Source organism: Tarenaya hassleriana, unplaced genomic scaffold (genome assembly GCF_000463585.1).
Source record: "Tarenaya hassleriana unplaced genomic scaffold, ASM46358v1 Cleome25, whole genome shotgun sequence".
NCBI lineage: Eukaryota > Viridiplantae > Streptophyta > Magnoliopsida > Brassicales > Cleomaceae > Tarenaya > Tarenaya hassleriana.
Window position 1 is genome coordinate 1,149,341 of NW_010965775.1, and position 27,981 is coordinate 1,177,321.

At 38.1% G+C, this 27,981-nt stretch overlaps 7 protein-coding genes and 1 non-coding gene across 14 annotated transcripts in view; 3 read left to right on the forward strand and 5 right to left on the reverse strand.

Annotated features, from left to right (window-relative positions):
• Positions 1-4: 4 nt before the first annotated feature.
• LOC104816670 (DEMETER-like protein 2) lies at positions 5-3,187 on the reverse strand (the record flags this gene model as incomplete). The annotated part of the gene is made up of 4 exons (XM_010545601.2): positions 2,104-3,187; positions 1,527-1,749; positions 856-1,076; positions 5-459 (listed from the first exon to the last, which is right to left on the reverse strand). Coding segments are annotated over exons 2-4 (807 nt in total), but the record flags the coding sequence as incomplete, so codon positions are not given.
• A 725-nt stretch (positions 3,188-3,912) lies between these two features.
• Positions 3,913-6,102, forward strand: LOC104816375 (histone deacetylase HDT3). Of its 2 annotated transcripts, none has more exons than XM_010545167.1 (8): positions 3,913-4,001; positions 4,415-4,485; positions 4,570-4,784; positions 4,907-4,956; positions 5,030-5,217; positions 5,478-5,558; positions 5,653-5,752; positions 5,822-6,102. In XM_010545167.1, the coding sequence occupies exons 1-8, from the start codon at positions 3,989-3,991 to the stop codon at positions 5,980-5,982; spliced, it is 879 nt and encodes a 292-aa protein (XP_010543469.1). In that variant the 5' UTR covers positions 3,913-3,988; the 3' UTR covers positions 5,983-6,102. The 2 variants fall into 2 exon arrangements, with proteins under 2 accessions (XP_010543469.1, XP_010543470.1); XM_010545168.1 differs by having other exon boundaries at positions 5,840-6,102.
• A 62-nt stretch (positions 6,103-6,164) lies between these two features.
• TRNAL-UAA lies at positions 6,165-6,247 on the forward strand. Its single transcript has one exon. It is a non-coding gene; the product is annotated as a tRNA-Leu (tRNA).
• Positions 6,248-6,298: 51 nt separating this feature from the next.
• On the reverse strand, positions 6,299-11,595 carry LOC104816376 (glucomannan 4-beta-mannosyltransferase 9). The gene is made up of 9 exons (XM_010545169.2): positions 10,772-11,595; positions 10,581-10,679; positions 9,888-10,140; positions 7,881-7,991; positions 7,594-7,730; positions 7,367-7,480; positions 7,067-7,266; positions 6,765-6,959; positions 6,299-6,695 (listed from the first exon to the last, which is right to left on the reverse strand). The coding sequence occupies exons 1-9, from the start codon at positions 11,099-11,101 to the stop codon at positions 6,533-6,535; spliced, it is 1,602 nt and encodes a 533-aa protein (XP_010543471.1). The 5' UTR covers positions 11,102-11,595; the 3' UTR covers positions 6,299-6,532.
• Positions 11,596-18,528: 6,933 nt separating this feature from the next.
• LOC104816380 lies at positions 18,529-19,274 on the reverse strand. The gene has a single exon (XM_010545176.1). The coding sequence runs from the start codon at positions 19,127-19,129 to the stop codon at positions 18,722-18,724; it is 408 nt and encodes a 135-aa protein (XP_010543478.1). The 5' UTR covers positions 19,130-19,274; the 3' UTR covers positions 18,529-18,721.
• A 107-nt stretch (positions 19,275-19,381) lies between these two features.
• LOC104816378 (probable 3-deoxy-D-manno-octulosonic acid transferase, mitochondrial) lies at positions 19,382-23,166 on the forward strand. Of its 4 annotated transcripts, none has more exons than XM_010545171.2 (12): positions 19,382-19,811; positions 19,948-20,041; positions 20,160-20,202; positions 20,292-20,414; positions 20,871-20,990; positions 21,065-21,143; positions 21,368-21,484; positions 21,981-22,078; positions 22,186-22,279; positions 22,384-22,503; positions 22,589-22,659; positions 22,803-23,166. In XM_010545171.2, the coding sequence occupies exons 1-12, from the start codon at positions 19,619-19,621 to the stop codon at positions 22,974-22,976; spliced, it is 1,326 nt and encodes a 441-aa protein (XP_010543473.1). In that variant the 5' UTR covers positions 19,382-19,618; the 3' UTR covers positions 22,977-23,166. The 4 variants fall into 4 exon arrangements, with proteins under 4 accessions (XP_010543473.1, XP_010543474.1, XP_010543475.1 ...); XM_010545172.2 differs by having other exon boundaries at positions 22,189-22,279; XM_010545173.1 differs by having other exon boundaries at positions 19,777-19,811; positions 19,928-20,041.
• On the reverse strand, positions 23,048-26,529 carry LOC104816377. Its single transcript, XM_010545170.2, is given in 8 exon segments — positions 23,048-23,316; positions 23,579-23,749; positions 23,982-24,217; positions 24,548-24,639; positions 24,717-24,770; positions 24,849-24,993; positions 25,515-26,252; positions 26,254-26,529. Coding segments are annotated over 8 exon segments (1,611 nt in total). The 5' UTR covers positions 26,325-26,529; the 3' UTR covers positions 23,048-23,212.
• Positions 26,530-26,712: 183 nt separating this feature from the next.
• The window catches only part of LOC104816381 (trihelix transcription factor GTL1), a 2,402-nt gene continuing 1,133 nt past the window's right edge, over positions 26,713-27,981 (reverse strand). The window contains exon 2 of one of the 3 annotated variants that reach the window (XM_010545179.2): positions 26,713-27,945. In XM_010545179.2, coding sequence (XP_010543481.1) covers positions 26,800-27,945 — 1,146 coding nt within the window. In that variant the 3' untranslated portion in view covers positions 26,713-26,799. Of the gene's footprint in view, positions 27,967-27,981 lie in introns of all 3 variants that reach the window. The other 2 variants (XM_010545177.1, XM_010545178.2) reach the window with 2 other exon arrangements.

Below are 27,981 nucleotides of genomic sequence, written 5' to 3' on the forward strand. Positions count from 1 at the left end.
TATATGATCGTTTTAATTTGCCTTCGATAATGACTTTAGGCCTGTGCTTTTTTCTTCTCGGTTTTTGCTGTGGTGTTTTAATTTGCAGAACATCGCCTCTGTCTCTCTTTGATTTCTTATGACTCTGCTCTGTTGCAGCAGAAACAGCATCAGGGAAAGAATCTTTCACAGATTCTTGATTTGTTTTCCCTGCAGCTGCAAAACATGAACCATGACTTTCTCTCTTTTGTTTCTTTTCTGTTGCAGCAGATCCAGCATTAAAAGAATCTTTGGCAGGCTCTTGAAGCATTTGATCTGTTTCTGCTACAGAGAATGGAGCTGGTATTTCAGGCAGTTTTTTGTCGGGTTTCCCCGGAGTTATTGGAGCAAACTCAGCTTCAGTTTGAGGAACTGTGTTGTAGATCTCTTCGGGTAGAAGATTAAGATCGTAGAAATGCTGTTGTGAAGTTGAAACCTCATCTGTGGTTCACAGTGTAAATATATCAGGTGAGTCATCCAATTTGACAACTAAATTCAGAATATTCTTTTGTGGATTGTACGTTCCGTGCAGTATCAGTTTCAAATCTTCAATATGCTAGAGAATATATATAAAAAAACTGCTGAAAATTAACATCTAATTAATGACAAACAAAAAAGAGGTTCCTAACTTCAACTTATGTCAACTTTCAATTTTTCATCAGCTTCTCTGGGTCTAATCTTCTCCCCTAATGCATGTGCATATACCTACATTTCTCTCTTTTGTCGCGTCTACATTGTATGTAAATCCATAAACCAGCTTTCTTACTCCAAAAATTCTGCAATGCAAGATTGTTAAAACCTTGAAAGAATAGAAATGTGGACACAAGTTTTGCTCACATTGTGATTTTTCAGTGCCAGCACTGCCTGCATGCAGCCCAAGTGAGGATCCGGGGTTCAAAGTCCCCGAGCTGGATTCAGTCCTGCAACTATCAACGAGAGATTTCGCCAAATATGCTGAGTTCATATCAATTGAACTGGTGGAGGCTGCATTCGCCAGTGCCAACAGATGTGTAAAAGGCATAGCTCCCAGTGCAGGTAAGTTTCTAATACAGATTCCTCTGCATAAATCAATACCAATCACATCTACTGGTGAGCATTTGTTTGTTGTTGGTCCAAAAAAGCATACACGTTACTTAGAACTTGGTCCTAAATGCAGATTCAATCATACGCTGCCACGTGTTCCGTTTTTCACATTTGTTCAGGTAACAGTGAACTGCTAACTCCAGTAGACAAGTTTGATTGTTCTAGCCCCCTGCCTTTTATTTCCTGTTGTGTGGAGTTTCATGAAACTATAGTCTTATCTAAGGATGTGGAGCAAAAAAAAAAAAAAAAAAAAAAAAAAAGTAACAGTGAACTGCTAACTCCAGTAGACAAGTTTGATTGTTCTAGCCCCCTGCCTTTTATTTCCTGTTGTGTGGAGTTTCATGAAACTATAGTCTTATCTAAGGATGTGGAGCAAAAAAAAAAAAAAAAAAACAGAAGAAGACAGACACAGTCAGTAAGGGTACCTGCTTGATTGTTCTAGCTGATGATTTTCTTGCATGCTTTGGGAGATGGAATTTGGTTGTGATGGATCAGGCATGAAGAATGTTTGAGGTATCGTATGAACCCTAATTTCTTTCTCTCTCTCTCCTTCCATTTCCTTTTCCTTTGGTTAAACCCAGAAACCACCTTTTTATGGCAAAACCATTACAGAGCATTCAAATTTCAAGCTAAAAGCAAACCAACCACCTGTGAAAACAAAAAGGAAAGACAGATCAAGAAGCCAGAGAAGGGTACCCAGTTTCCTGTCAAAGAACAATGACGAAAGTTATCTTGTCTTGTTGATGCAAATATTGTTCCTTGAAACAAGGTGAGTCTTCTTTCTCTTAGGATGATTATTCTTTGCATATACATTAAAAAAATATTATTTCATGGTAGGTGAACCTTAATTTCTTTTCATTTCTTGTCAGAAGCCATTTCTTTCATCTGAAAGAGATAGCCTTCAAGCTCTTAGGAGAAAGCATATAATAGAATAAAAGGAAGGAGCAGATTTGATTATTGATGAAATAGTAAAAGACATGGGAGAATTGAGAAAAAGATTACCAGAGAGGAGAAGAGTAGGGGAGACAATTCCATAGAAAAGGATAGTGAGGTGAAGAATGGTGAAGCCAAGTAGCTTCAGTCTTTGGAGTGTGGACAAATGCGTAATTTGACAAAGCAAAAATCCATCAAAGTGCGACTCGCTTTTTCCCGGTGAGTACAAACAAAAATTATTAGTACTTTTATCGTTTCTTGAAAAAAAAACTTACAACACACACACACACTCACATATATAATAATTGGCGGTAGGGAATCTCGAAATTTATGTTTTGTCTAATAATTATTGATGATGGTGTTATGAATGGAGAGATCACATTCCTTTAAACGAGAATCACCTAAAGCAAAGGGTTGTGGAATGGGTAATGAATATTCATAATAATATAAAGCTTGAGAAGATATATAAAAAAAGAGGACTTAAGTATTAATTTGTGTGCAGAAGTAGTTATAAATTTTTTATTACTAAAAGTTAGAAAATATAGAAATTCTAAGTATATAAGCCCTTTCCATACTATCTAATTCGATAAAATTTAATGTAAATTCGGATTGGGTGTTCTCGCTTGTAAAGAAGGATTACAATAAAATTATCTTCGTACAAAAAAAACCCCAAATAGCAAAGGAATAAGGCGTCGTTGATGACCAAGTCATGAACGAGTTACAAATGTGTAGTTTATTTGGGGGTAGAATTGATATATGGTAATATACAGTATTACATTATGTATAACGTTATCTTATATTAGTAGATAGCTAAGCTTGGATTTCACACCTTTTAACTTTTTATTCGTGTTGACCTTCTGAGCAAATCATTTGGAGTTGATTGCAGGGGGAAAACAAAAACAAAAATAAGCCATGATTAGCGTATCACATCACTGGTTATCAAAATTAGCTATCCCCATGTTTTTTCTGATAATCATATCTTAATTTTCAAATACCATTTTCATATCCATATTTTATTAGTCATATATCCTGTCTGTAGCATACTTCTGTACCATTTAGCATGACCGTACTATGCAATGTCAGTAAACTTGTAAAAGCCCGGTCGATGAATGACATCCTACTTTTTCTTTTCACGGAAAGCATCTCCAGTTTCACCAGGGGTATTATCGTCACTATATTTAGGTTTTGGAGGTCCCACTCCGACTGAGTTATTAAAAGTTGAAGGGCAATTTCGTCTGTGCAGAAAAAGATCTGCAGGCAAGTGGATGAAATGAAACGCGTGACCGAACGGCAAACAGAAGACTCCGTCACGTGTCGGCTGGAGGATCGAGCCGAAGCTCCGTTAAGATTCCGTCTGACACCGTTAACAGAATCCAATTTTCAGCCTTTCACAAACCACCATTTTTCATGTTCATGACACATCGGATATATGACGTAGTATAATATATACGTGTGATACATTCGGAATTTCGAAGATCTAGTTTTCTTTTGTTACATTTTATTTGGAAAAAACTACGAAATTCGAAACTAAAAAAAATCAAATACGAAAATAACGAACCAAAATTATAGTTTAAGAGACTCTAAGATTCGAAGGACTTCTTTGCAATCAACTTATAGAGAAACTCTTTTGTATTTTGCGTTGGTGTTCCTTCGATCTCTAGATTTTGGGCTCGGCCCACAAAACACTAATTCTTTTAGGCGATCAAATAGTAAATATATCTTTATTCATATTGGGCCATTTAAAAAGCCCGGCCCAATAAGATATCGTCAGTGATGGAGCACGGAATCATCCGCTACTCCGCGTACCAGAGAATGACATCTCACCAATCAATCCGTTATATACGCTCCCTTTTTCACGCCCTAAAAGTTCATCTCTGTTAGCGATTGAGGAGAAAACTCGACTTCTTCCAGAAACTTCCCTCGCGTAGCTTGAAGGTCACTAGCAGTCTTAAAAATGGAGTTCTGGGGTAAGCATCACTCTCTTTCTTCTTCGATTTCTGCCTAGGGTTTCACAAGTCGTTTCGCTTTCCATTCTCTTTTCCTGTTTGTTTCCCGAGAATCGATGGTATGAGACCTGAGTTTTTGTTCATTGAAGACATAGGTTTCTTCTGAGAATCATCGGTCTGTGAATGTTTTTGGTAGGTCGTGAAACGTAGCCGGCAGGTTTGTCCATGTTACAGTATATCGATCATGTGTGGTTTCCCGGAAAATGTTTATGACTGGTGTTCATAGTCCATGTTCATGAGACTTATTTTTTTCCGCCGCCCACATTTTGTTGATTGAACTGAGAAGCGATGGATCTGTTGAGGTTTCATGTGCCATATTTGCCTCAGTGGCTTAATTGGTGATATTTTCTGCCTGTAATGTTTTGCATATCCAGGAGTTGAATGTAAACCTGGCGCATGCGTTAGCGTGGAACCTGGATCGGACATGATTGTGCACATTTCTCAGGTATAACTTTCATCAAATTTGGATGTGAATCAAACTGTAGATTCTGCGTTTGAGGTTCCATTTCTATCCTTCCCTTTACTGCAGGCTGCACTTGGTGAGAGTAAGAACAAAGGAGATGAGCCAATCTACCTTTACTTGGTTGTCGACGATGTAAAGTATACCATCGGAACCCTGTTTCAGGGGAAATGCCCTCAGCTTTCTTCGGAGATTTTGCTAGAAAAGGGTTTCGAGCTCTCTCATAGTTGGAAGCATGGGAGTGTTTACTTCACAGGGTATAAAGTCGATGCACGTGAGGATGAATATCCTTCACTGTCTGGTCTCATTGATTTTAGATACACCCAACATTGCATTGTGGTTCTCCTTCCAGCTTGAATCTTCGTTTTCCTCTGTTTTGAGCTCCTTAACTTTTTCTTGATCTCACCGAGGAGGAAGAAGGTAGTGATGATGAGCTTCCGGTCGTAAGTGAAAAAGGTGAGGACACGACACTTTACTCTTTCGTATCGCTTAGGACATCAATGGTTTAGCTGTGATTGTGATCATGCAGAAAAACCTAAGCCAGACGCTGTGGAAGTGAAACCGGAAGTGAAGAAGACTGATCCTGCGAAGTCAGGAACCAAACAGGTGAATTTCAAGGTGCCAAATGAAGAGGACAATGCCATGCAGGATGATGATGATAGTGATGAAGACTCAGACGATGATATGTCATCTTCTGAAGATTCAAGTGATGATGAGGTGCTCTGTGCCCAACTCTTTCAGTTAATTTGTGGAACTAAATTTCATATCGGTGTGGTAAACTCAGCCTTTGTTTTCAAGTAGACTACTGATTTTCATGAATTCCGAGTGAAGCTGATTGGTGTTTGGTGGTTCTGGTTGTCTGAGGAGACTGAGTTGCTGCTACTTTTTTTCCGATGTTTGCATTGTAATGGCAGATGGGTGTTTAGTTTCCACTTGAACCCTCAGATAACTATGTGGTCTTTATTATATGTATTCAGGACAAGAAAGCTATTGCTGGAGGTGACGGCGATGAAGATAGTGATGGTGATGAAACTTCAGCTGATGAGACCCCGAAGAAGGTACATGTATATGTGTATATATGTATGAATGGGGGAGTTGCATCTTATATGCCATACCTAAATCTAGTTTACACTTGGTTTTGTTTGGTGGAAGACTGAGCAACAAAGTAAGAAGAGACCCGCAGATGTGCCGAAAACTCCAGCTCCAGCGTATTCCGAGAAGAAGGCGAAATTTGCTACTCCTCAGAAAACAGGTGAAATTAGAATGTGTTCTGTTAATTCTCATTACTAAGTTTAAGAAATGAATGAATGCGAAAACGCAGAGGAGGGGGGGAAGAAAGGGTACGTGCACGAAGCGACGCCGCATCCGGCGAAACAGAAACAGAAGACGGCGAATCATCAGTGCAGTTCATGCAAGAGGTCTTTTACGTCGGAAGTGGGGCTTCAGTCTCATACGAAGGCCAAACACGCGCCTCCTGCTTGATGTTACATACTATCAAAACCCTTTTAATGACTTTTTCCGTACGTGTCGGCCACTGAAAATCTGGATAGTATGTTACTACTTTCCTTTTTTCTGTTCTTTAGGTCTCTCACCGTTTTTTGATGGTTAAGAACCAATAGCATGCTATGATAAATAATATTAGAACAAGTGAAGGGAACAGGGAAGCAGGTTTGCCCGAGAGGTTAAGGGGGAAGACTTAAGATCTTCTGCACATAAGTGCGCGTGGGTTCGAACCCCACAGCCTGCACTTCTTTCTTGTTTTTTGTTTTTGGAAAAATTCTCCAACTCACAAAGAGGGTTTTCACTCAAAATTCCTTCTTCTTTCCTCTCACTTCCACATTACACATATACCTTCTTCCCTCATGGTGTAGCATATCAATCTTTCCCTTCTATTCACACCAAACAATAAAAATTTATAATAAAAAAACAAAACAAGAGCAAAACGAAACTATCTTATTTCCCGAGCATCCCAAGCTCGAAAACGCCTCCTCCTCCTCCTCCTTTTTTTTTTGGGCGAAAGAAGAAAAAAAACTTAGGCGTGAGGGACAAAGGTACCAACTTGACCAAAGCCCATGACGAAGAAAGCAAAGGCTTGAGCGAACAAGTAGAGATAGTAGTGATTCTTCCCAAACGACAAGTCGTATACTCCCACCAACAAGAGATACATTCCCACTCCAAGCTCCAGCACATGCATCCTGCATCCATTTTCACACTTTCTCAATATATCTCTCTTCACTTGCCATTTTGATCTCAAGATCCATTACCTCTCTCCGAATCTGAAACGAGGCTTCCTTGGTGCCTTGGAGGCTGATTTGGCTTTAATGGCGTCTCCGAGTTTCTCGGTTACGATCCATTCGTTAACTCTCCCAGCGCCAATCAGTCCAATGAACGTAGCCTTCGTTCTATGCAGAGACATGACGTTCTCGAACAGAATCCAGAACACCATCAGATGCAGCGACCTGTCTCACCCCCCACAAGAAAAAAAAAGCATCCTTCATCACATTCAGTTTGCTCTAACATAACCTACGGTTCAAGTTTTCATCAAGAAACGGAAAATCGGGGGTACCTGGGGGTACCGACGGCATTGAGGAGAGTGATGATGGAAGGAATGTAAACGGCTCCCCATTTTGGGACAGTGACTTCAGGCACCATCACAGTCGCGGGCAACACAACGCAGTAGAACACAAACGTTACTATGTGTGCCACTATTTTCCTAACCACGAAGAAACTGTATATCACGTGGCATTTCTTCCACAGGCTCACATTCTGCGCACACACAAAACCAAGGAAGATGAATCACTTGTTAACCGGAAACCGATAACCGGGTTCTACCCGTCCGGTTTAGAGTCTTGGTTTTAATTAATACCTTGTTGGTAATAATTTCCAATATCATTTTCATGAAGAGATTGGCTGGACCACAAGACCACCTGTGCTGCTGGTACCTATACGCCTTCAATGTACTTGGCAACTCATTTTTAACCTATACACACACACACACACACACATATATATATAATATTCATGAATAATCTTCATATACCAAATTAAGAAATATATATATATATATTATATATATGAGTCTGTGAATGATACCTTCAAAGAGCCAAGGTACAAGAACTTCCAACCCTTGAGACTTGCCCGAACAGCCAAGTCCATGTCTTCCACTGTTGTTCTGTCCTTCCATCCTCCTGCTTCGTTCAATGCCGATATTCTCCATACCCCTGCAGTCCCTGTATTTTCATGTTTTCCCACATTTGCCCCAAATGTTTCCAGTTGTTAACTTCAACCCCGTAAGGATAAAATACTCGATGCAAAAAGAGGAGATTTTTCACGAATTTACCGAATAAAAATGAAATGGGTCCATGCAAATATATTATTACCGTTGAATCCGAAGAATGCGTAAGTGGAGGATCCAACTTCTTGTTCGACTGTGAAATGGTAATCCAACGACATTTCTTGCATTCTTGTCATCAGACATTCGTCCGCATTCACTGCAGCATTTAAAATAAAATTTAAATCAATTGGGTATTAAATATGCAAACTAGCCAGTATCAATTATCACAATAAATATTAAAAAATTTAATATATAGCTTAAAGAAAGAAAGAAAATCTCTTATTTTGTAGTTTTTCCCACACAATCAATTAAAAAAATGTGCCCATTATTGGTCCAAACTAAATAATAAAAAAAATGGTTTCTAAAATTTTTAAAAAATAAATAAACTCCAAAAAAAAAGTGAGTGGTGGAGAGTGACAAGTGACCATAGAGGCGAGGCACGAGGAGGAGGAGGTCCACCATAAAAGATTTGCACATGCATATGCTGGAGGAGGACACGTGGAACAGTTCGGTGCAAAAAGACAAATTTACCCCTATCTATTATTCCTAAAAGACAAACATACCCCTTCTCTTCCCGATATGTTCTCTGCATTTATCACTGGACGCTGCGACATTTGCCAGAGATGCACATCGACAATCATAATAATAATAATTCCCCTACCCCCTTGAAATATATCATAATATATTATTATTAAATTATATGAAGGGTAGTTTTTATATTATACGAATAAATTTGTGTTGTAGGGTCCCAAAGGTGAATTTAACAGTGAATAGCCCACTGATTATTATTATTATTATTATTATGTGGCAGCTTTTTCTGGCATAAGTTATGTTCACTGAATGTCAAAGTTCAAAAAAATTGCGCTATTTTTCTAGAAAATAATAAAGTAATAATTACATGATATGACCAAAATTATCCTGTTTTATTACTTGTAAGTAGAGATTTTTATTTATAGTTGTGTTTAGAATATTTTCTGATGCAGATTTTAAAATTTAATAAAATTTCTATCTATTATCCGTTTAGTTTTGTATTAGTATTAGTATTTATTTATGTTTTTTTATTTTTTTTTCAAATTTCAGATAACTTTTATACTTAATTCATAGTTAATTAAATATTTTCTAAAAAATATATATTTAATCAATTTTAAACTATGTTTAATTGAAATAATCAAACCTAAATGTCGAATCCTAAGTCTTAAGTATAAACTTGCCATTAACTCTCACGGCTATTGGAGTTTAAAGACAAAACATAGATGACAAAAAACGACAAAAAAAGACAACTTATGGATCAAAGTCTTTTCAGCATTGGTTGTGTTTCCATTTCATTTTTTCAGCATTTTTTTTTATATAAATTCTCGTAAAAGGTTTGTATAAAATATTTTGGGTTAGTTGGAATTACTTTTGTGTGATTGTATTAAAAAATTGTGATTATGTTTTAGACTTGTATGTATTTTCACATATTTTCTATCGTTATAAATATTTAAATTAACAAAAGTAGTTCCACGTTTAAAAGCAAACAAACACAAAGATAGCTTGAAAGAAAAGAAAAAAAAAGGGAGGTGGGCCCGACCCAATCTTACCACATAAAACCCACCGACAGTCCTTGTAAACTACTTAGGCATATGTTTTTCTCGAGTCTAAATTTCAATTTATTTAAAATGATATTATCACAAGTAAAAAGATAGAAAAACGAGAACTTAAGAGGAGTAACTTCCTCTTTATTTACGTAAAAAATCACCATATTAGAAAATAAAAATAATTTTTCCAAACAAAATCATCAAAAGTACCCAAAAAAAAAAAGTAAAAACAAAATTACGTTTGAAAAATGCTTAATAATGCAATAATTCTTAACTTGCCGACAAAAAGAACAGACTGTGAGGGGGGAGAGAGAGAGAGAGAGAGGGTATCTTAGCAAAAGGGTAGTTGAGGAAAAACTAGGATTAAACTCGTGTTAACTATAATCATGCAGTGATTAGCACAGAAAAGTATCAATCATGAATGGAAAAGAGCAAGAATAAACCAAATGAGCATGTTACGAGATTAGGGAAATTACCGAACTTCCAGCGAGCCTGAACGAGGGCGAGACGGGGATTGTGGACGAGGAAAGGGATGGTCCGCCAGAGGAAATCGGGTTCCGGCTGGAAATCTGCGTCGAAGATGGCAACGTAGTCGCAGCTCTTAACGTAGCTTTTCTTCATTCCTTCTTTCAGAGCTCCTGCTTTGTAGCCGCTCCTGTTGTCCCTTATCTCGTACTTTATGTTCACTCCTTTGCTTGCCCATCTGTGACACTCCAATTCCACTAGATCCTGCAATTTCGTTTTTTTAAGACCCCAGAAAATTCGAGGTTCTCGGATGTTACAACCGGGTTTTAGGAGAAACCCATCTCGCAAAATCTGGTTTCTGGTAAAACCCATCTCGAAAGTTTTGATTTTTTGAGACATCCATCTCGGAAAAAATTGCGTTTTTGGTTAAACCCATCTCGAAAGTTTGAATTTTTGGAGAAACCCGTCTCGTAAATTTTGATTTTTGGTAAAACCCATGTCGCAGATTTAGTTGGGGGGGATTTGTCCGGGTTTCAGGGAGAACCCGTCCTGTGCCACTCGATTCAATTTAGTTAAAACCCATTTTTGTAAAATTCCAAATCTCTGGAGCCCGCGGAATCGAGTATTGACGAGATCCCAATTGGTGTTTGAACTCGAGATCTTCGGATTCAATAACAAAAGTGAAAAAAAAAACAGGGGCTTACTTTGATTGTCGGATCAGTGGAATCGTCGAGAACTTGAATGATGATCCGATCGGAAGGCCATGAGAGCCCGCAAGCAGCACCGATTGAAAGCTGATAAACCTGCATTGACCAACACATAAGATCATCAAGCTTTAAGCTACCAAAAACTCGAAAACAGAGTAACGACAGAACAATTTCTTTTCTGTGTTCACCTCGCGTTCATTGTACATGGGGATTTGGACAAGAACCATAGGATAAGCCGAGTTTCCGAGCTCGATGTCGTCCTTCATCGGCTCCCATTTGTAACGTTTCTCAGGCTTACGGCCAAAGAGCTTCACCAGCGAAATGACGATTCCCATATAAACCCTCTCCACGAAGAGCATCACAGACATTACCAGACACACATAAACCGCAAGTCTCAGCAACGGAACGATCAATGGAGCTCTCATCTGATCCCAAACCATCGAAACCTGCATCGTAAGGCCGTCTCTGTACCCTACGAACGAGTCGGGAATCACCGACGCGGAATAAATCCGATCCATCTCGGCCGAGTTATCGGATTTTATCCCGGCGGAACAGGAACAGCCTTAGATTGGTAATGGGTCGTCCTTGGGAACAGAGCTTAGGAATATATGGTCAGGGCTTTTCTTGGGAAACACGCAAGAGGAAATGCGAGTGACAGACTTTTTGTTGCAGCAATGTATACGGCTCGTGGTTTCTGCAGAACCCTAAGCCAAAAACCAACAAAAGGGAAACAGAATGGCCCTTTTTGCGATTCGACACAATATTACCCCAAAAAAATAAAGACAGGGTTCCCTTTTTTTTCACATAAATCTTTTTTGTCTTCTGCCGCAGCCCAGTTTGTCGGAAACTTAATCGAAGAACGGAGTTTTTTTTGTTCCTTTTTTGTTGGTCGAAGCTATGGTGATGGTGGGTTTGGTAACAGAGGAGGAATGGAGGGTGGAGAAGGAGAAGATGTTCGAAGGGAATAAGAGAGAGAGAAATCAAATTAAAAAAAAAAAACAGTGAAAGAAATGAAGAGAGTGTGTGGGAATTGAGAGAGAGATAAATGCCTTATATAAAGCCTTTTTCTAATATTAAACCATTTTTTATTTTAATAAAAAAAATGTGAATATATTTTTTTTAGTGGAGTTACATTTTTTTTTTCTGTTCGATCGACAAAAGAAAATTTTTCAACTACCAAATAATATTATGCAAAAGTTTATGGTTTCCGGCTGTACTTCTAAGAAAATGTCTCCCATTTTGAGGTAAATTTGACAGTTTGCTTATTATATATATATATATATAATTCGCTCATATACCAAAACTGAGCTTTGCTAAGTTGTTTTATTCGTTTGCAACATTTTTTTTGGTAAAAAAATACGTTGTAAACGAATATAAATATTTATTTTTCAATCTTTACAAATATTAATCTAAATTTCCTAAAAAATATTCTAATTTTTTCTTTGTTTTCTCATATTTGGTTTTTCTCCTCTCATATTTTTCTTCCTTTTTATATATATTTATCTTTCAATTTCACGTTCTTTTAAGTTCTATTAATCTCTCTTAACAATATTTGTAATTTATCAAATCATTTATTTTGAAAAATTAATTTTGAAATACATAAGCTTTAGGAAGACAATTGAGACTTTTTGGCAAGTTGACGTATATATTTCTGTAATTCCTCTAACATTTTTTCTATTCATATTAATTAAAACTCGACTTGATTGTCAATTCCCTGGCGCAATTATTTATTGTCAGTGTTTGTTTGCTTTTTATGTTGTTTTATTTATTTTCTTCCGTGTTTGCATGTTTTTTTTATTAAGAATTTCTTCTTTCAATATTATCTTTGCTCTTATATTTATATATTATATTTATTTATATTTAATATTGTTTACTTATTTCCTTCCTTGTTTTCGCTTTTTTAAGATATTTCGTATATATTATGTTTATTTCCATTTTACATTATATACATCTATGTTTGTCTGTAGATATTGTTTTATTTATTTTCTTCCTTATTTTTGCTTTTCTATATAGATTCTCTTCTCTATTTACGTATCCTTTTTGTAGATTTTCTTTTTATGATTCTTTTTTTATTTGATATATATGGATATATATTATATTTGTTTGCATTTATACCGTTATACTTAATTTTTTTCTTTATTTATTTTTTTGAGTCTGGCGTTTGATAAGTTAACATGTCGAAGCTAATAGAATCTAAAAATTAGAGATAAATATTAACTTAAATTCATAAGTTAACAAACCTGACATAGAATATATAAAAAGAAACATTTAAAACGAAAATAATAAATGAATGAACCAATTAAAGATTTGTCTACAAAAAATATATTTTAAAATACATAAGATTTGTCGTTTAAAATATGTATATAGTCGGTAAAAATATGTGTAAAAGAAATGGCTTTGATAATACGAAAACTAAATTAATACAGCTTTTTACGCTATATATATATACACACACACTATAATTGCTGTTAATATTTATAAATCAAATTTTTAAAAAAGTTGAGAAAATTGTAAACTTAATATAAAAATATATTTGATTAATATAATATTATGGAGAAGTAATGTTGATCGATATATTAATTTCAGTGTATATAGGATTCTCGACACATGGAAATGGATAGAAATCGAAGCGGTGGTACGTTTTTTAAAGCGGTGCTCTCTCCTTTTTCCCTAATTGATATTCGATTTCGTTAAATAATATGGGATTTAATTTATTGCGCACCAAGTTTGGAATATGCTTTTCTTTTTTTGCCCGACTAAAATTTTATTAATACAAAAGGTCAATCGATCAAAGAATTATATATATCGATTTATAATCGAAGCTAGTCATAGTAAAAGATCTGTAATTATAAAGTTATTATTTCCGTTAATATAAACTCGTTATATTAAAATCAAAAGTGTACAATGCTGTCTTCAGACAAGCTTATATGTTAACTGTTAACTAATAATAGTAAATTATAAAATAATATTTAAAGAAAGAGTAAGGTCGGAAAATAAACTAATTTTATATGCACGCAATGCTTGTATATGATAATAATACAAATCGCATTTTTTCGAACCTTAGTATATGTGTGTGTGTGTATATATGGAAGACAAATATAGCTGGACAGAATGGACCGGCTACCGGTTGAGGATGACCGTTAGATGTCATCTATTTGCGTCTAATTAATAATTATAATTTTAAAAAACATTATTATAAACAATTAATGTGTAATATTACACCATTACTAGAATATCATAATTTTTCCGGTTTCAAAAAAATATATTAAAAGGACTAATATAAAATATAATTGCAAGATACGTAATAATATTTTCTCTGCCACACAATATTTTCCTTTTAGTTATTTTGTAAGTTGACAAATTAAGTCAAGTCCATGATTCAGCATGTGATCTGAGAGCACGTACCGACAAGTATCCGATATATGTAACTTCGTTATCGTTCGCATTTTTCTAATCTAATAGATAACAAACTCGATTACTTAATTCAAAAAAATATTTAATCACATAACTATGAAATATATATATATATATATATATATATATATATATATTATAATGTCGCGACCAAACCCTAGTATCATTGTCGTGTCAGTGTTGCTTTTGATCTTTGGGTTCTGATTTCTTCGTATGTGAAACACGTATGTATGATGGCAAAAAAATAGACTTATTCAACACACACTGTATATTATCATGATAACTTACAAATTAAAAAATGCAGACGAATAATAATAATGATGATGATGATGAAAAAATAATATATATATATATATATATATATATAATCGGGTTACAGAATATACCACTATGTTGCACGCCACATGCACATGCAGTCTCATGCAAGTAAACATAATGTTGGATGGAGAGCCAAAGTCTCACGTGGTCTTCACAGTTGGCATTGTTTCCTTTCTGTAAATTTTGAATGCAAATTCAGAGAAATTGACTGTAATTATAATTAGGGTTTAGATAAATTAATCGATTAAATATCCATATATAACTATGCCGGATGACTACATGACTATGCCATTATTCACTCGCACAACACATATATATATATATATATATTTGGATTGTTAGATTTGAATTTATATTCATACTGAGAAGGATGGATATATATATAGAGAGAGAGATATCCTCTAATATTGATATTCATAGACAAATTTACGTTAATACCACTGGAATTGACGTGCCTCCAATAATTTGGTAAATGATATGAGTTTATTAGAAAAAAACTAATATGTAATTATTCTTTTCTTAATAATAATAATAATAATTCTATTTGTGATATTGGTGTTTTCATGCTGATAAGATTTTATTTATCTTAGTTTCCTTGTTACAAGATATTTTATCGTCTTTTTTCTTATAAATTACATTCAATTCTACTGTTTTATTCACATTATTGTATCTTTTTAAAAAAAAAATAATTTCGTCTACTTGAATAACTTTCATAATCCGTGTTTAAGGGATTCTTACAAATTCAATATCTACAACGAACATGTTTTTATCAAATTATAACATTAAATTTAGAAATTAGGGGTATTATAAATTCTATATCATATACATGTTTTTTTTTATCAAATTATAATATTAAATTTAGAAATTATGGTATTATAATACATTATGTTTTTTTTATCAAATTATAATTTCAAATCTATAAATTATGGTATTGAAAGTTCTGTGCCATGGATCCATGCAAAGCATCCATTCTTCAATAATCAAACCCAATAAATATCCCCCCCCAAAAAAAAAAAACTAATTAATAATCATTATGTGTCTAAATAATGGAAATAAATAAAATAATTGTTATACAAATTGGATCCCAGGAAGTTTGCATACAAGTTGTCAACTGTTGGTGAATAAGATCTTGACGTATGGGGATTGAAATTATACATACACTATAGCCTGTCCAATAACAAATATTGAAGGCCTTTTCTTTTTATTAATTTTTTTATTATGTTTCCTTTTTCTTTTTAAAATAAAAGCTCTTTTTCAATATTCTTTGTTTTAGGTAATGAAACTTGTGAATAAATAACCGATGGCAGCAGGAACTTCTTTTACTTTTCCTTTTTTTCTTTGTTTCAAAATATATATATATACACACACACTTCGGTATAATTAACCGATAATACAAAAGATTCATATATATTAATTACTAAAAAATGGAAGAAAAAAAAAAGACGTTGAATTTCATCCAATATACACTACACTATAATTAACCGAATACAAAAAATTCATATACATTAATTACTAAAAAAGGAAAGAAAAAAAAGCCGTTGAATTTCATTCAATACAATGAGGACGTTCTTTTTATAATCCACTAGGTTTTCGACCCACTTAATCCTCTAGATCCAAAGTCAATCTTTCACGTAATTAATTGCGTTTTGTTCTCCCCCTAGTGTAATCAAAACTCAGGATCTTGAAGTTATCAACCATTGGACTACCAACTAAATGAGGCGATATAATGTATAATAAGTAATGGAAATTTTACAACGATGATTCAATTGCTGCTCCACAAGTGAATGTATATTGGGATAAAGAAAACACAAGTAGGAGGTGGGATCCAATATTGTCCAAGCTTTCGCAGAGATTTGACATCCTATCAAACTTATTCCCCACATATTCAAAATAAATATATATCATACCAAAAAAAAATATTCAAAATATATATAATATATGATTTATTTTATTTACTTATTAGAACCGTGTAACCGAAGATCGATCTTACAACATTCTCTGCACCAAAATGCGACTGATTAACCATTTCCTTTACTTCTTCTAATACATTATACTACAAGTGATTGGACACCGACATCTCTCTCTCTCTCTCTTTCTATATATATATATATATATTTCTATATATATATATATATATATATATGGGAAAGTAAAAGCTATGATTGGTTGGTTAAATTGTATTGGCTCCAAATGGAGAAGGAGACACAACACCTTAGCCTCGGAGACCAACCAAGTGTTTCATCACTCACCTACTCTTGCATTTGTCAAATTCAGCATGACTATGTCTCCTGAACCAAATATAAACATATTTCAGGTTCTCTTCACTCTTCTCTTTTAGGTGATTTATCAAAACATTAATTATATATATATATATATATATATTAATTTCATTGTTATTTTTCTATTTTGATTTTTAATTTTACCATCACATGACAAAAGAAATAAGTTCTGTCGTAACCAGAACCTGGTCAAAGAGACGATAAATTACATGGAATTTGAAAATTAAGGGAACAAAAAAGGATGACGACGATGATGTTATAATTATACGATTAGGACCGAGAGATTATATCAATATAGTAATTTAATGTACTGTTCCTACTGCCACTAATGACACTTGCAGTTCCGAAAACAATCAGAAATTCGATTCGACGATCAGAAATAGGGGTTGGCAATTCGGTTCGAGAATCTAGTCCCGACTCGTACCGAACCGATTAATTCGGAAACGATTCGGTTCGATATTATATAAAAATACCGAACGGTACAAGATTTAAGATACCGAACGGTATTTCGATATTTTTATTTTTTAATTAAAAATAGTTAATATTAATAATTAATTATAATAATTACTAAATATTAATAATTTGTTTACATCATATATTTAGATTTATGTTTATTTTATTTATTAATAATAATTAATATTGATATTTATTTTGTTTAGCATTACCAAAGTTCAATAAATTATTTATTTTTATTAAATTTTATTATATTTAATAATAAGTTGTCTATATTTTACTTTATAAATATTTTATTTTTATCTCTTTTTATTTATATATTTTTTTTGTATTGCAGATACTTTACTTTGTTGGTAAAAAATGATTTATTTCTGCATCTATAATATTTTTAAAATGTAATTTAAAGTTTTGAACATATTTATAGAAAATTTTAAAATTATTATATTAAATTTCTTTACGCTTATATCAAATTCAAAACTTTTATTTTGTTGTCTAAACTTATTATGTTGAATTTTTTTATTTTTATACTATATAAATTATAAGTATGTTATGAACCTTTCCGAACCGTCTCGAACCGTTATGAACCGTTTTTATTTCGGTTCTTATTTGGTACTTATTTATTAGTACCGTTCCATCCCGAACCGTCGTAATACTAAACCGAACCGAATAACATACAGTACTAATTTGGTACAAATTTTATAATACCGAATAAACCGTTCCCAAACCGAACCGTTAAAATTCCGAACCGAATCCCGAAACGCCCACCTTTAATCAGAAATTCGCAACTCTAAAGTTATATCATTAATGAAACTAGGGGTGGACGTTTCGATTCGGTTCTTCGGAACCGGACCGAACCGAACCGAAAAAACGGTATTTTTTCTCGATCTGAAACCGTTCTCAATTCCCGAACGGTATTATTTTTAGTGAACCGAATTTTTCCGGAACCTAACCGAACCGAACCGAACCGAACTTTAAAAAATTCCCAAAAAACCGAATATTTTTAAAAGAAATATATCTTTTTTTTAATAAAACCCGGAACCGAACCGATACCAAAACCGAACCGAACCGAACATAATATAAAAACCGATTGGTACCTATTTTTGCAAAATCGAAAAAACCGAACCGATCTATTCCCGTCCCGAACCCGAACCGTTTGCCGAAACGCCCACCCAAAATGAAACAATAAAAAAAATAAAACATTAATTTTTTCAACCCGCGAGTTGGTGAATGACCGATACGAAATATCCCGTTTTAGACCCGGTATGCCACGGACCGGTCTATAAAACAATTTTTGCCTGAAAAAGGTATAAACCGACCCACCAACCGAGTTTGATGGGCCGGCCCATTAAATTCCACAATTTATCCATTATTATCATAATTAAAATTCTGATTTTACAATTTAAAATTACAACGAAAGCAATTATACAAATGAGTCCACTGTTTTCGTCCTACTGGTTACGACTGGGGCTAGGGGGGCGAAATAACAAATTGTCTTTTTTTAAGGATTTATTTACAAAAAAAAAAGAGTCGCATTACATTTAAAACATTGATTATTCAAATTTACAACCAATGCCCCTCATTTCATAGAAAACACATTCAAAGCACAAAACCATAAATTAAAATCCCACCCCACATTTTCCTCCTATCTTCAACTCGTGCCCCTTTCCTTCACAATCACACACGATCAACCCCACATCTCACACGCTCCGCTGCCACGTCATCACCTCCGACTCTCTTCGCCGTCACCTCCTCCTCCTCGTCGTAGTAGTTCGGATCTCCCTTGTCCATCGCCGGCGGATCAGGATAAAGCTCGTAGTCGGCGACGCCGCCGGGACCCTCCCACGTGAACTTGCCGCCGTGGCCGGACTTCGGTGGCGGCCGCTTCAGTGGGATTCCGTCCACCGGGTGACGCTCCATTCGCTGGACACCTTGATCCATCAGCTTACGCTCCATGTGCTTGATCGTCTCTGGATTCCGAGTCTTCAATTCGAATCTCTCGATCCGTTTCGCGCCATCCTCGCCCCGGTGCTCCGCCTTCAGCACCACCGTGTTCTTGTTCTCGTACACCGACACCGTCTGCATCGTTGATTACGCTTGGGGGGCTGTTTGGCGAGGGATCGCGATCGGCTCACTCTGCGTCTTGCGACTGCGATTGACGTCTGTGGCGTTTAGGAGGAGGAGAGTGCATATATAGGGCTCGGAGGAAGGGGATAAGAAGAGAGTGAATAAAAATATCTTTGCTTGGAGATTCTACCATACTGCGTGGCTCACTGACACCTCTCCCCCTTTTTTTATTAGTTTCTATTTTTATTTTTCTATTTTTGTTTTCTTCCCTGACATTTCGTCATTATCCGTTACAAGGTGGTTGCGATTATTGGGCCTTATTGGGCTTGGTTTCATTATCTTTTCGGTTGGGTAAATTGATCCGAATATGGGCCTCATTAGGCTGGGCCCAAAACTTTCTACCCAAGTTAATTTGGCCCATGTCGGTACATAGATCCAAGTTTGTTTTCAGCCTCAGTTATTTGGGCCTTCATAGGGTTAGGGCACGAAATCGGAGGCGGCGGAGTAATGGAGATCGGAATGCTGGTTTACAAGATATACAGGGCGTTGACTTACGGTTTGTCGCCGCTGGTCCACCTCCATGTCCGGTGGCGCAGGCTCCGAGGCCTCGAGCATCGCTGCCGGTGGTTGGAGCGGTTCGGCCATCCCTCCGCCGGTCGACAGTTCGGCCCGCTTGTCTGGTTTCACGCCGTGTCTTTAGGTATCGCCACCATTTTCGGGTGCCGCTCGGTTCCGGGATTGAGTTTTCCTCTTCGATTGTGCCGGTTTCCTTACCGGTGAGTCCTCCGATCGAGGAATTAAGTTATTTCAGTGTAGTTGTTGATTTTGTTTTTCAGGTGAAGGAATGGCTGCCATTCCCGTGATCAGACACTGCCATGAACTGAGGCCAGACTTGACGATTCTAATGACGACGACGACGGTATCTGCATTGTATGGTTTTACGCACAGTTTATCTTGAATCTACCGTATTCATTGTTAGATTACGGAAATGAGATAATTTCTATTTGCTCTTTATGATTTGGTTTCTTTCAAACGCTTTTTGGTGCAGTGAAGTTATAAAAGATCAGCTTCCGTTTGGTGTCATATTTCAGGCTTGTCTAAGTTCATATCTTCTATTAGTTGGTAGATAGTCGTCGTCAGTACACGTTATATATGAGCTAAAGTTTCAAACTTTGGCCAGTTTGCCCCGCTTGACACACCGGTGGCTATTGACCGGTTCCTTAGTTGTTGGAAGCCAAACGCCATAATCATTATGGAGAGTGAGCTGTGGCCTAATCTTATCATGAGCGCTTCAGGGTATCAGGTAACTCTTGTTCCCTCTTGTTATTAATCGGATGATTTTTTTTCCTAAGAATGGAGTTAGTTAACCCCATTAATTAAACTGATGTTATTGGATGTTTGCCTTCGGTGCGGATGATGGACCCACTTGAAATGGCACATTTTACGACTGACAACCTGTTAGATTTCTATTTTGCCATGCCTTGCAAGCTCCTGTATTGCAGGAATCCTCTCGTCATGTGTAACTTTTTAGATTCATCTCTGTTTGGTCCTGAGCACTTTTTCTGGACTCACATTATAAAGAGCATAGATCTATTAACATATTACCTGTGTAGTTTTAGGCTCGTGCTCCAGTTCTTCTACGCAACGCAAGTCGCTTTTTGTTTCTCCTACTCAGACATGTTAACAGGAAAATGTATTGATTCTTTGCTTTTGACTTTTTGCATTGTAAATTTTGTGCATTTATGGTTCCCATTTTCAGATTCCATTGGCCTTGCTGAATGCACGGATGTCTACTAAATCCTTCAAGCGGTGGTCAAGGCCCCTTTTTCTTCGGCTGGCTGCATTATTGCTTTCAAAATTTTCTTTGATAACCCCACTGGTATGCAAGCTAGTTCTAGTAATTCATATTTCTTTTCTTATGTGGTTTCATCAACATTTTTTCCAATGGCACAGAGTACCACACAGGCTATACATTTTCAGCTGCTGCAGGCGCCACCGGCCATTATCAATTTCTCTGGTGACTTGAAATATGGTACTGTGATACTGACTACATCTTCAAAATATTCTTAGTTATGAGTCTGCTGTAATTGTGATTTGGCATTCTAGATGCTTAATGTTTTCTCACAATTCGCTGCGTCCGGTTGCTTCATTATCACTGATTTTAGTTTGATTCCGTATGATTGCATAATTCATGTTATTTCTTTGAAGGCAATGATATGATCCATATGAAACTGATTTTTCCTGCTTTTCTTTCAGTTGTAAACAAATTCCATGTCTCTGAAGGAATCCCCGAAAGCATAAGAGACCTAGAAGCACAACTCTTGGACAGGAAGGTCTGGATTGCATCTTCATTGCATAGAGGCGAAGAAGAAGGTCAGAGATGTCAATTTGTTGTTACATATATCTTGCATAAATTTTAAACTTACGGTTGCGTAGGAATCTATGATATCCTTCACCATTTGAATGATATCGTGTCATACATTAAAAAAGTTCTTAAACTCTGTCTTTTATGAGGTAAGTCAAACCGGGTGCAGTTCCTTTTACTTTTGACTTTGGCTCGGGGTTGACTGGCTGGGGTGATTGAACTAATTCGAACAAAATGGGAATCGATGGTGCAAGATGAAGTGATTCTGTTTTTCGAAATTTCTCATTCATTACGTTATTTTATGAACAAATACCAAAAGGAGATTAAAGGGAAGGATTAACATTGCTAGGATGGAAAGTATAAGAGAGATGAGGTTACGAATGGAAGATGATATGATATCATTCATGTGGCAGGGAAAATGTTTTAGTTTCTCGGTAATAGACTAGGTCTTAGAAACATTCGTACGCTTCTTCTATCTCCTGAATGCTAAGATATTGTGTGCAGTGATTTTAGGAGCTCATGACGTGGTTACACAATTGCATCCAAAGGCCATTGTCATAATTGTGCCCCGGCATCCACATCATGGGCGAGAGGTCGTTCAAGTATGTTTTAAGACTTCCTACTTCTCTCTTTGTTTTTTTTGGCTTATTAAATGTTTGATTTGACTCAATAGTGTTATTATGGTATTTCGTCGTCTGCTACGTTTTAGCAGAAGTTGCGGGAACGTGGCCAATGTGTAGCTTTGAGGACCCAGAAGGAAAGAATTACATCGAGGACAAACATATATGTAGCAGATACACTTGGTTGGTTTGTACTTTCTTGTCTTACTTTGTGCGGTTGGTTTCTTTCTGGCCAATCATTTCTCTCCGTGATATGCTATTCTAAAATGCACTGTAATTTCGTACAGGTGAATTGAGACACTTATACAGACTAGCTCCCATAGCTGTTATCGGAGGTTCTTTCTTGCCAGGCTTGGCCGGTCATAACTTATCAGAAGCAGCAGCGGCTGGCTGTGCTATCATCACAGGTGTGAAGGCCATGCTCATCTCCGGGCCCATAAACTATGATTTCATCTTACGTTTTTACACACTTTTTCTCTGGCGGACTTGCAGGGCATCATGTCGGCCATTTCTCACACATGGTGCGGACAATGCAGCAATCAAATCCGTTGTCGGTTGTGCAGGTTCGGTGAACTTATGGATTTCCACGGGTTGCTATTAATAGTATAAAGATCTTTATAACTTCCATCGCCTGTGTTCCAATATGAGCTTGTTATTACTATAGGAGAGGGGTTTTAGTATTATCTCTTTTTGTAATGTGGGGCAGGTAAGGACGGAAGTAGAGCTAGGAGAAACCGTGAGAGAGCTCCTAAGAAGTCCTGATGCGTTGGAAAGGCACCAGAGGGCATCTAAACAGGTTTATGAAGCTCTGTCAAGCTGCGTAACCACAAAACTCTGGAGTCTGCTCCATCTCCATCTTCTCAGCAAAATACTGCCCTGAGCGGGTGAATGCTGGCAACCGCTGCAGAGAGAGCGCTTGAGGACGGAAATTAGCTTCAGTGGAATTTTAACTTCAAACGGAGGGGAAAAGGAAACCCCGTACAGATATGTAAAATAAATATCATGTGTATATACAAACACAACGGATACAGGACTGTTGAAAAAAGTTAAAAAGACCAACACTTTACTCATACGTGATTTTACTACACTTGCTGCTGCCATCCCCTGTGCGTCGGATTAAGCAGCAGATACCCTTCCGCTTCTGTCGACCAGCGTGCCCACTTGCTCCCCGCATAACGCCTTTGATATGTTCCCCGGCTCGATAAAATTGAACACCACCACTGTTGTTGTGTTTTTTTTTTTTATTAACCCATACAAAAAAAAAAAAAGAGTCAAATAATTGTTTTTTTTTTTAAAAACACAATGGAAGCTGTTCAAAGATTCGCTTAACCGGTGTTACTTTCTGTCCTTATATGGAGATATTTATAATGTGGTATTCCATGATTAACGAATGAAGAGATGGAATCAGGGTTTCGTTTGAGTAGAGAGCGCTATACAACCAAGGAACATGATGCATTGCAAAAGAGAGAATTTTGCAAGAACCTGGAATGCCGTTCTCTTCACAGAAGTTGAGGGCCATGGCATCCACCGATGCAACGCCTCTCGACGCCAGTTCTTGAAAACTTATGTGATCGAATGTCACATTGCTATCCTGTGAATGACAGTCGTACACTCCATCGACGTTTGTTCCTTTCACTATTGCCTCCGCATTTACTGAAGCGGAAACAACAAAGAAAAGGATGAAGGAGGATTCGCATTAACACCAGCAAAAAACCACAATCAAACCAGATAGTCCATAGTCATCCTCAGGGGATCATAGATGAGATTTCAAGAGCCAAAAATTAAATTGCACCCTGATAAATTTGAACAGATTATTATCAGAACCGAAAGAAAAGACAATCAAGGCCGTGGAAGACAACTATCGACTGAGGAATACGAGGCATACTTTCTATAGCGCGGAGGGATGCTGCTGCGTCAGATGACAAGAGAGGATTTCCAAGCGTAGCACCAATGCCGCCGAATATTACCACTCTCCCCTTCTCCAGATGCCGGATGGCTCTTTGACGATTGTAAACCTCTCCAACCCCCTGAACCGATAGCCCAGTTTGTAATCGGGCTTGTACCCCCATCTTCTCCAGTGATGATTGAAGCAATATACAATTCATTACAGACGCCATCATACTGTTACAGAACAGCAGTTGGTGCGATTTCAGGACAACCCAGTTTCAAGATGTTGATAGATATACAGAGCCAGTAACATCTGCTGCTAATGGAAAAACTTTTTGAAGTTGACGATATGATGAACAATTTTAGTGATGGAAATACACCATAAACATATGTATAGCATGGTGCATTTACTTGGACATGTATCACACTACGATGGTGGATTCAAAAACTGATAATTGTCACTCCAGGGCCTAAATGCATCTAATACAGTTCATCATACCTCCACTAGATGCACAGACAGTGCAGAAATCAAATGAAGCTGACAATTAGGAAAAGAAATACAACCTGATATGATAAGCGGTGGTTCTATCTAAACCATTAGAAGATATCCAAGTATCACTGCAAAACAAGTTCCGACTTCCAACAACTACTGCCACCTGCAAGACATAAACGATGAATGCTGTCAAACAGAAAAAAGGCACAAAAACAAACCGATTCTGGAACAGACCAATACCTCAACACCAAGACGACATGCTATTGCAACTTCCCTGGCAATCAGCATGACCACCTAACATTCAAAAAGAGAATTTAACGTTGGCCATGATAATTCAATACCAACACTAGACATTAAATTATGGAAACAAACCTTAGGGTCAATGTTATTTGGACCAGTGCAAGCAAGAGCAGCACCACTGATTTTTAGAACCACTCTCCGCCATCTGGGGTTTGACATCGACTTGGACTTGGCGTTATTTATCTGAGCTCCAGGACTATATGTTATCATGGCATACCTGCAACAACATACAGACAATAGCATTTTCAGTTCACAAGAAAGAACAAAGTGAACTCTGGAAGTATTGTTTTGCTAACAAACAGAAAAATTTCAGTTGGTATTGGCACAAAAGAACACCAATGTACCCACGACATAAGGAACTCTTGTTTTAGATTTAAACAAATGTAAACATTGATGTGGACAAGAACAAGTAATCTATCCTCCATGACATGGATTCCTAATATTCGTCAAGAACTCATGTGGAACAGTTTCTTAATCTCACCAAATCTCACAGTTGCATTTTGATTCAATCAACCATAAATTTCTCGCCTTTTCATATCGATTGCCGCAGACAGAAGTCAGCAATCGAAACATTAGACTAACGCACAGAAGAATCTGAATCTCGATTTTCACTTCCACAGAAACTAGAGCCGCTTCTACAGGTAATCACGTTCAAAACATTGATATGGTAAAAAGGATCGAGCACCTGAACAGCAAAGAACAATACAAGGGCTAGTGATATTTCATGTATGCATTTACCTCCGAGAAAGCTTTGCGGCATTGCCTGATGAGCTGACGGCTCGATCATCGTCTGATGCACCTTTGGAGGACAAGGAATTGCCCACAATCTCCTCCATCTTCTTGAACCAAGGCCAATGACTGGCTGAAATCCCTCCGCTGCTCATCCTGTGCCTCTCCAGCTTATACCTCTTCTTGAGATTATCGATCTTGTTCTTACACTGTTCCACGCTCTTGCTCTGCTTCTCGCCCCTCTCGCTCACCGCCGCAGCAACATCCTCCCAATCCCTTCCCCTCAGATTCCCTCTGTTGAGCTGCGTGAACTTCTCCGAGTAAGCGTCCAACAAACACGCGATCGCCGCGTCGCCCCACTCCTCCCTGTCCTTCCTGTACTCACCAGCCGAGGAAGAAGACGTCCTCGGCCGCTTGAAGCTTCCGTACGGCGTCGTCTCACCGCCATTCCCCGTCCCTCCGTCGCTGAGCTCCTCCAGATTCTGCCTCTTCTCCACGCGAACACCGCCGATCCTGGATCTGTTCGCATTGGGATCTCCGTCGCCTCCGTCGGCCGCCGCGCTGGTGTCGTACGGATTCGAGCTCTCGTCGGCGGAGAAGGGATCCACGCCGTGAAAAGCAGAGGAAGTCTCGACGACGACGTCGTCGTCTCCATTTCCCTGGTGCTGCTGTGGCGCATCGATCTGGTTCGCAGGCTTGGAGGAGGCAAGCCGCCGCGACGGCGCATATGGCGGGGCGGGGAGCACCATGGTGTTGGTGGTGGCTAGGGTTTGTCTGGTCGTCGCCAAGGAGAGAGAAGTCATCGTCACAGGACGCCATTAACGGTGCCGTTAGGGTTAGGGTTAGGCGGCGGAAGCGACGGCGTTAGTTAGCGTCGGTGGAAGGAAGAAGGGACATCTTGACGGAAGTGACGATGGGGAGTGGCCGTCACGGAATTATGACGGCTCCGTTAAAAGGATTGGTAGGTTAAAGAGGAACGGCACGTGGGAAGTGGACCCAAGCACGTGAGAAGCGTTACGGCGGTAAGCCGAGTGGACATCAAAACAAAACAAAGACGATAGATAACTTAACTTGCATGCTTTTCAATCACATTTGACTTGAACCCGTAATTCCGTACATACACGTGTGTGTGTGTGTATATATCCAAACTTGCGTATATTCAATGTATAAATACGGAAGAGATTGTTATAAACGTATAGAAGGCGAAGGAAGAAGCAAGAGATCGTATTGTCATTGCATGTTACATCTACAACTACAACACTTGGAACATAAACCAGATCAAGATCCGACATTTTTACACGACAGAAGCTGAAGCCGAAGCCGACGTGTCAAACTCCATCTCCTTGCGACGGAGAAGGAGCAGCATCCTCTCGTTCTCGAGCCTTCGCCTCTGATTATCGAGCCTTGCCTTCTCCATTTCCCTCTCTTTCTTACTCTTAAACCTCATCCATTTCAGACTCTGCTTCTCCATTTCCAGTGCTTCCCATTCGAACCCTACCCTCCTCTCCTCGAGCTCCACCATCTTCTTCTTCATCCACTCCTTCTTCTCCCTCGCTCCCTTCGCCATGTCCATTGCTACTCTCCCCACTTCCTCCATTAGCCCCCTCACTGCTCCTGTCTCCGACATCTTCCTCTGCCTCTTTCCCGCCACCACTTCCTCCTCCTCCCCCTCCTCGTCCGAATCATCCTCTGTGTCTGAATCTTCTGCTGTATCCGACTCTTCCTCCTCCTCCTCGCCGTTCTCCGCGATTCGGGTCATTTTGCTGGAATCCCCAGCTGCAGCAGAGTGGAAACAGCTCTGCTGCGGTTGAGGGTGTGATTGCGTCTGCGTTTGGGGTTGATCGGCGGCTGCGATGGCATTTGCGTTTGTGTGGGTGAGATGGCCGCAGCTGTTGTGGTAAGCGCACATCTCGCGGAAGAAGAGGTGTTTGGAATTGAGGAGCTTCTTGGCCTCCTCCTTCAATTTGGGAGGGAGATCCATGGATTCGAGCAAGCTCTGATTCTCCACGACCCGACAAGCTGTCCCCTTGCCCAGGATGTCGTTCACTCTCTTGTACCTCTTGTTCAGATCGTTGAACTTGTCCTCGCATTGTTGCGGCGATACGTAGAACCCTTTCTCCATCATCGCCCTCGACACCGATTTCCACTTTCCTTTCTTCTGCAGCAACCCTCCTCCGCCGGAGGAGGTGGAGGCGGCCGAGGAGGAGGGCTTCTTCTTCGCCGCGTCGGCGGTTTCCGACGACCCGGCTTCGTCGCCCAAAAATATCCCCCCCCCAAAAAAAATCGTGTCCGTCCATTTCATCCTCTGCCAGGGAGAGAACTTCCTCTTCCCGTCGGCTCCGGTGCTGTCTTCCGGGTTGTAGCCGGACACGGAACCCGACCCGGGATCGTCCTCGTCGCTGAGCGGCGATAATTGCTTGTGTTTGGAGGCGTAAGGGTACTGTGGCGTTTTCATCGGCGGGGGGGGCTGGGGGGG

Coding starts and splice junctions, on each gene's coding strand:
- LOC104816378 (XM_010545171.2), top strand. CDS start 19,619: ATGGAGATCGGAATGCTGGTTTACAAGATATACAGGGCGTTGACTTAC. Junction 22,079..22,185: donor ATGGGCGAGAGGTCGTTCAA/GTATGTTTTAAG, acceptor GCTACGTTTTAG/CAGAAGTTGCGGGAACGTGG. Junction 22,504..22,588: donor TGGCTGTGCTATCATCACAG/GTGTGAAGGCCA, acceptor GCGGACTTGCAG/GGCATCATGTCGGCCATTTC.
- LOC104816376 (XM_010545169.2), bottom strand. CDS start 11,101: ATGGATCGGATTTATTCCGCGTCGGTGATTCCCGACTCGTTCGTAGGG. Junction 10,680..10,771: donor CCATGTACAATGAACGCGAG/GTGAACACAGAA, acceptor TGGTCAATGCAG/GTTTATCAGCTTTCAATCGG. Junction 7,267..7,366: donor TGGAAATTATTACCAACAAG/GTATTAATTAAA, acceptor GTGTGTGCGCAG/AATGTGAGCCTGTGGAAGAA.
- LOC104816375 (XM_010545167.1), top strand. Junction 4,486..4,569: donor TGATTGTGCACATTTCTCAG/GTATAACTTTCA, acceptor CCTTTACTGCAG/GCTGCACTTGGTGAGAGTAA. Junction 5,559..5,652: donor CTGATGAGACCCCGAAGAAG/GTACATGTATAT, acceptor GTTTGGTGGAAG/ACTGAGCAACAAAGTAAGAA.
- LOC104816380 (XM_010545176.1), bottom strand. CDS start 19,129: ATGCAGACGGTGTCGGTGTACGAGAACAAGAACACGGTGGTGCTGAAG.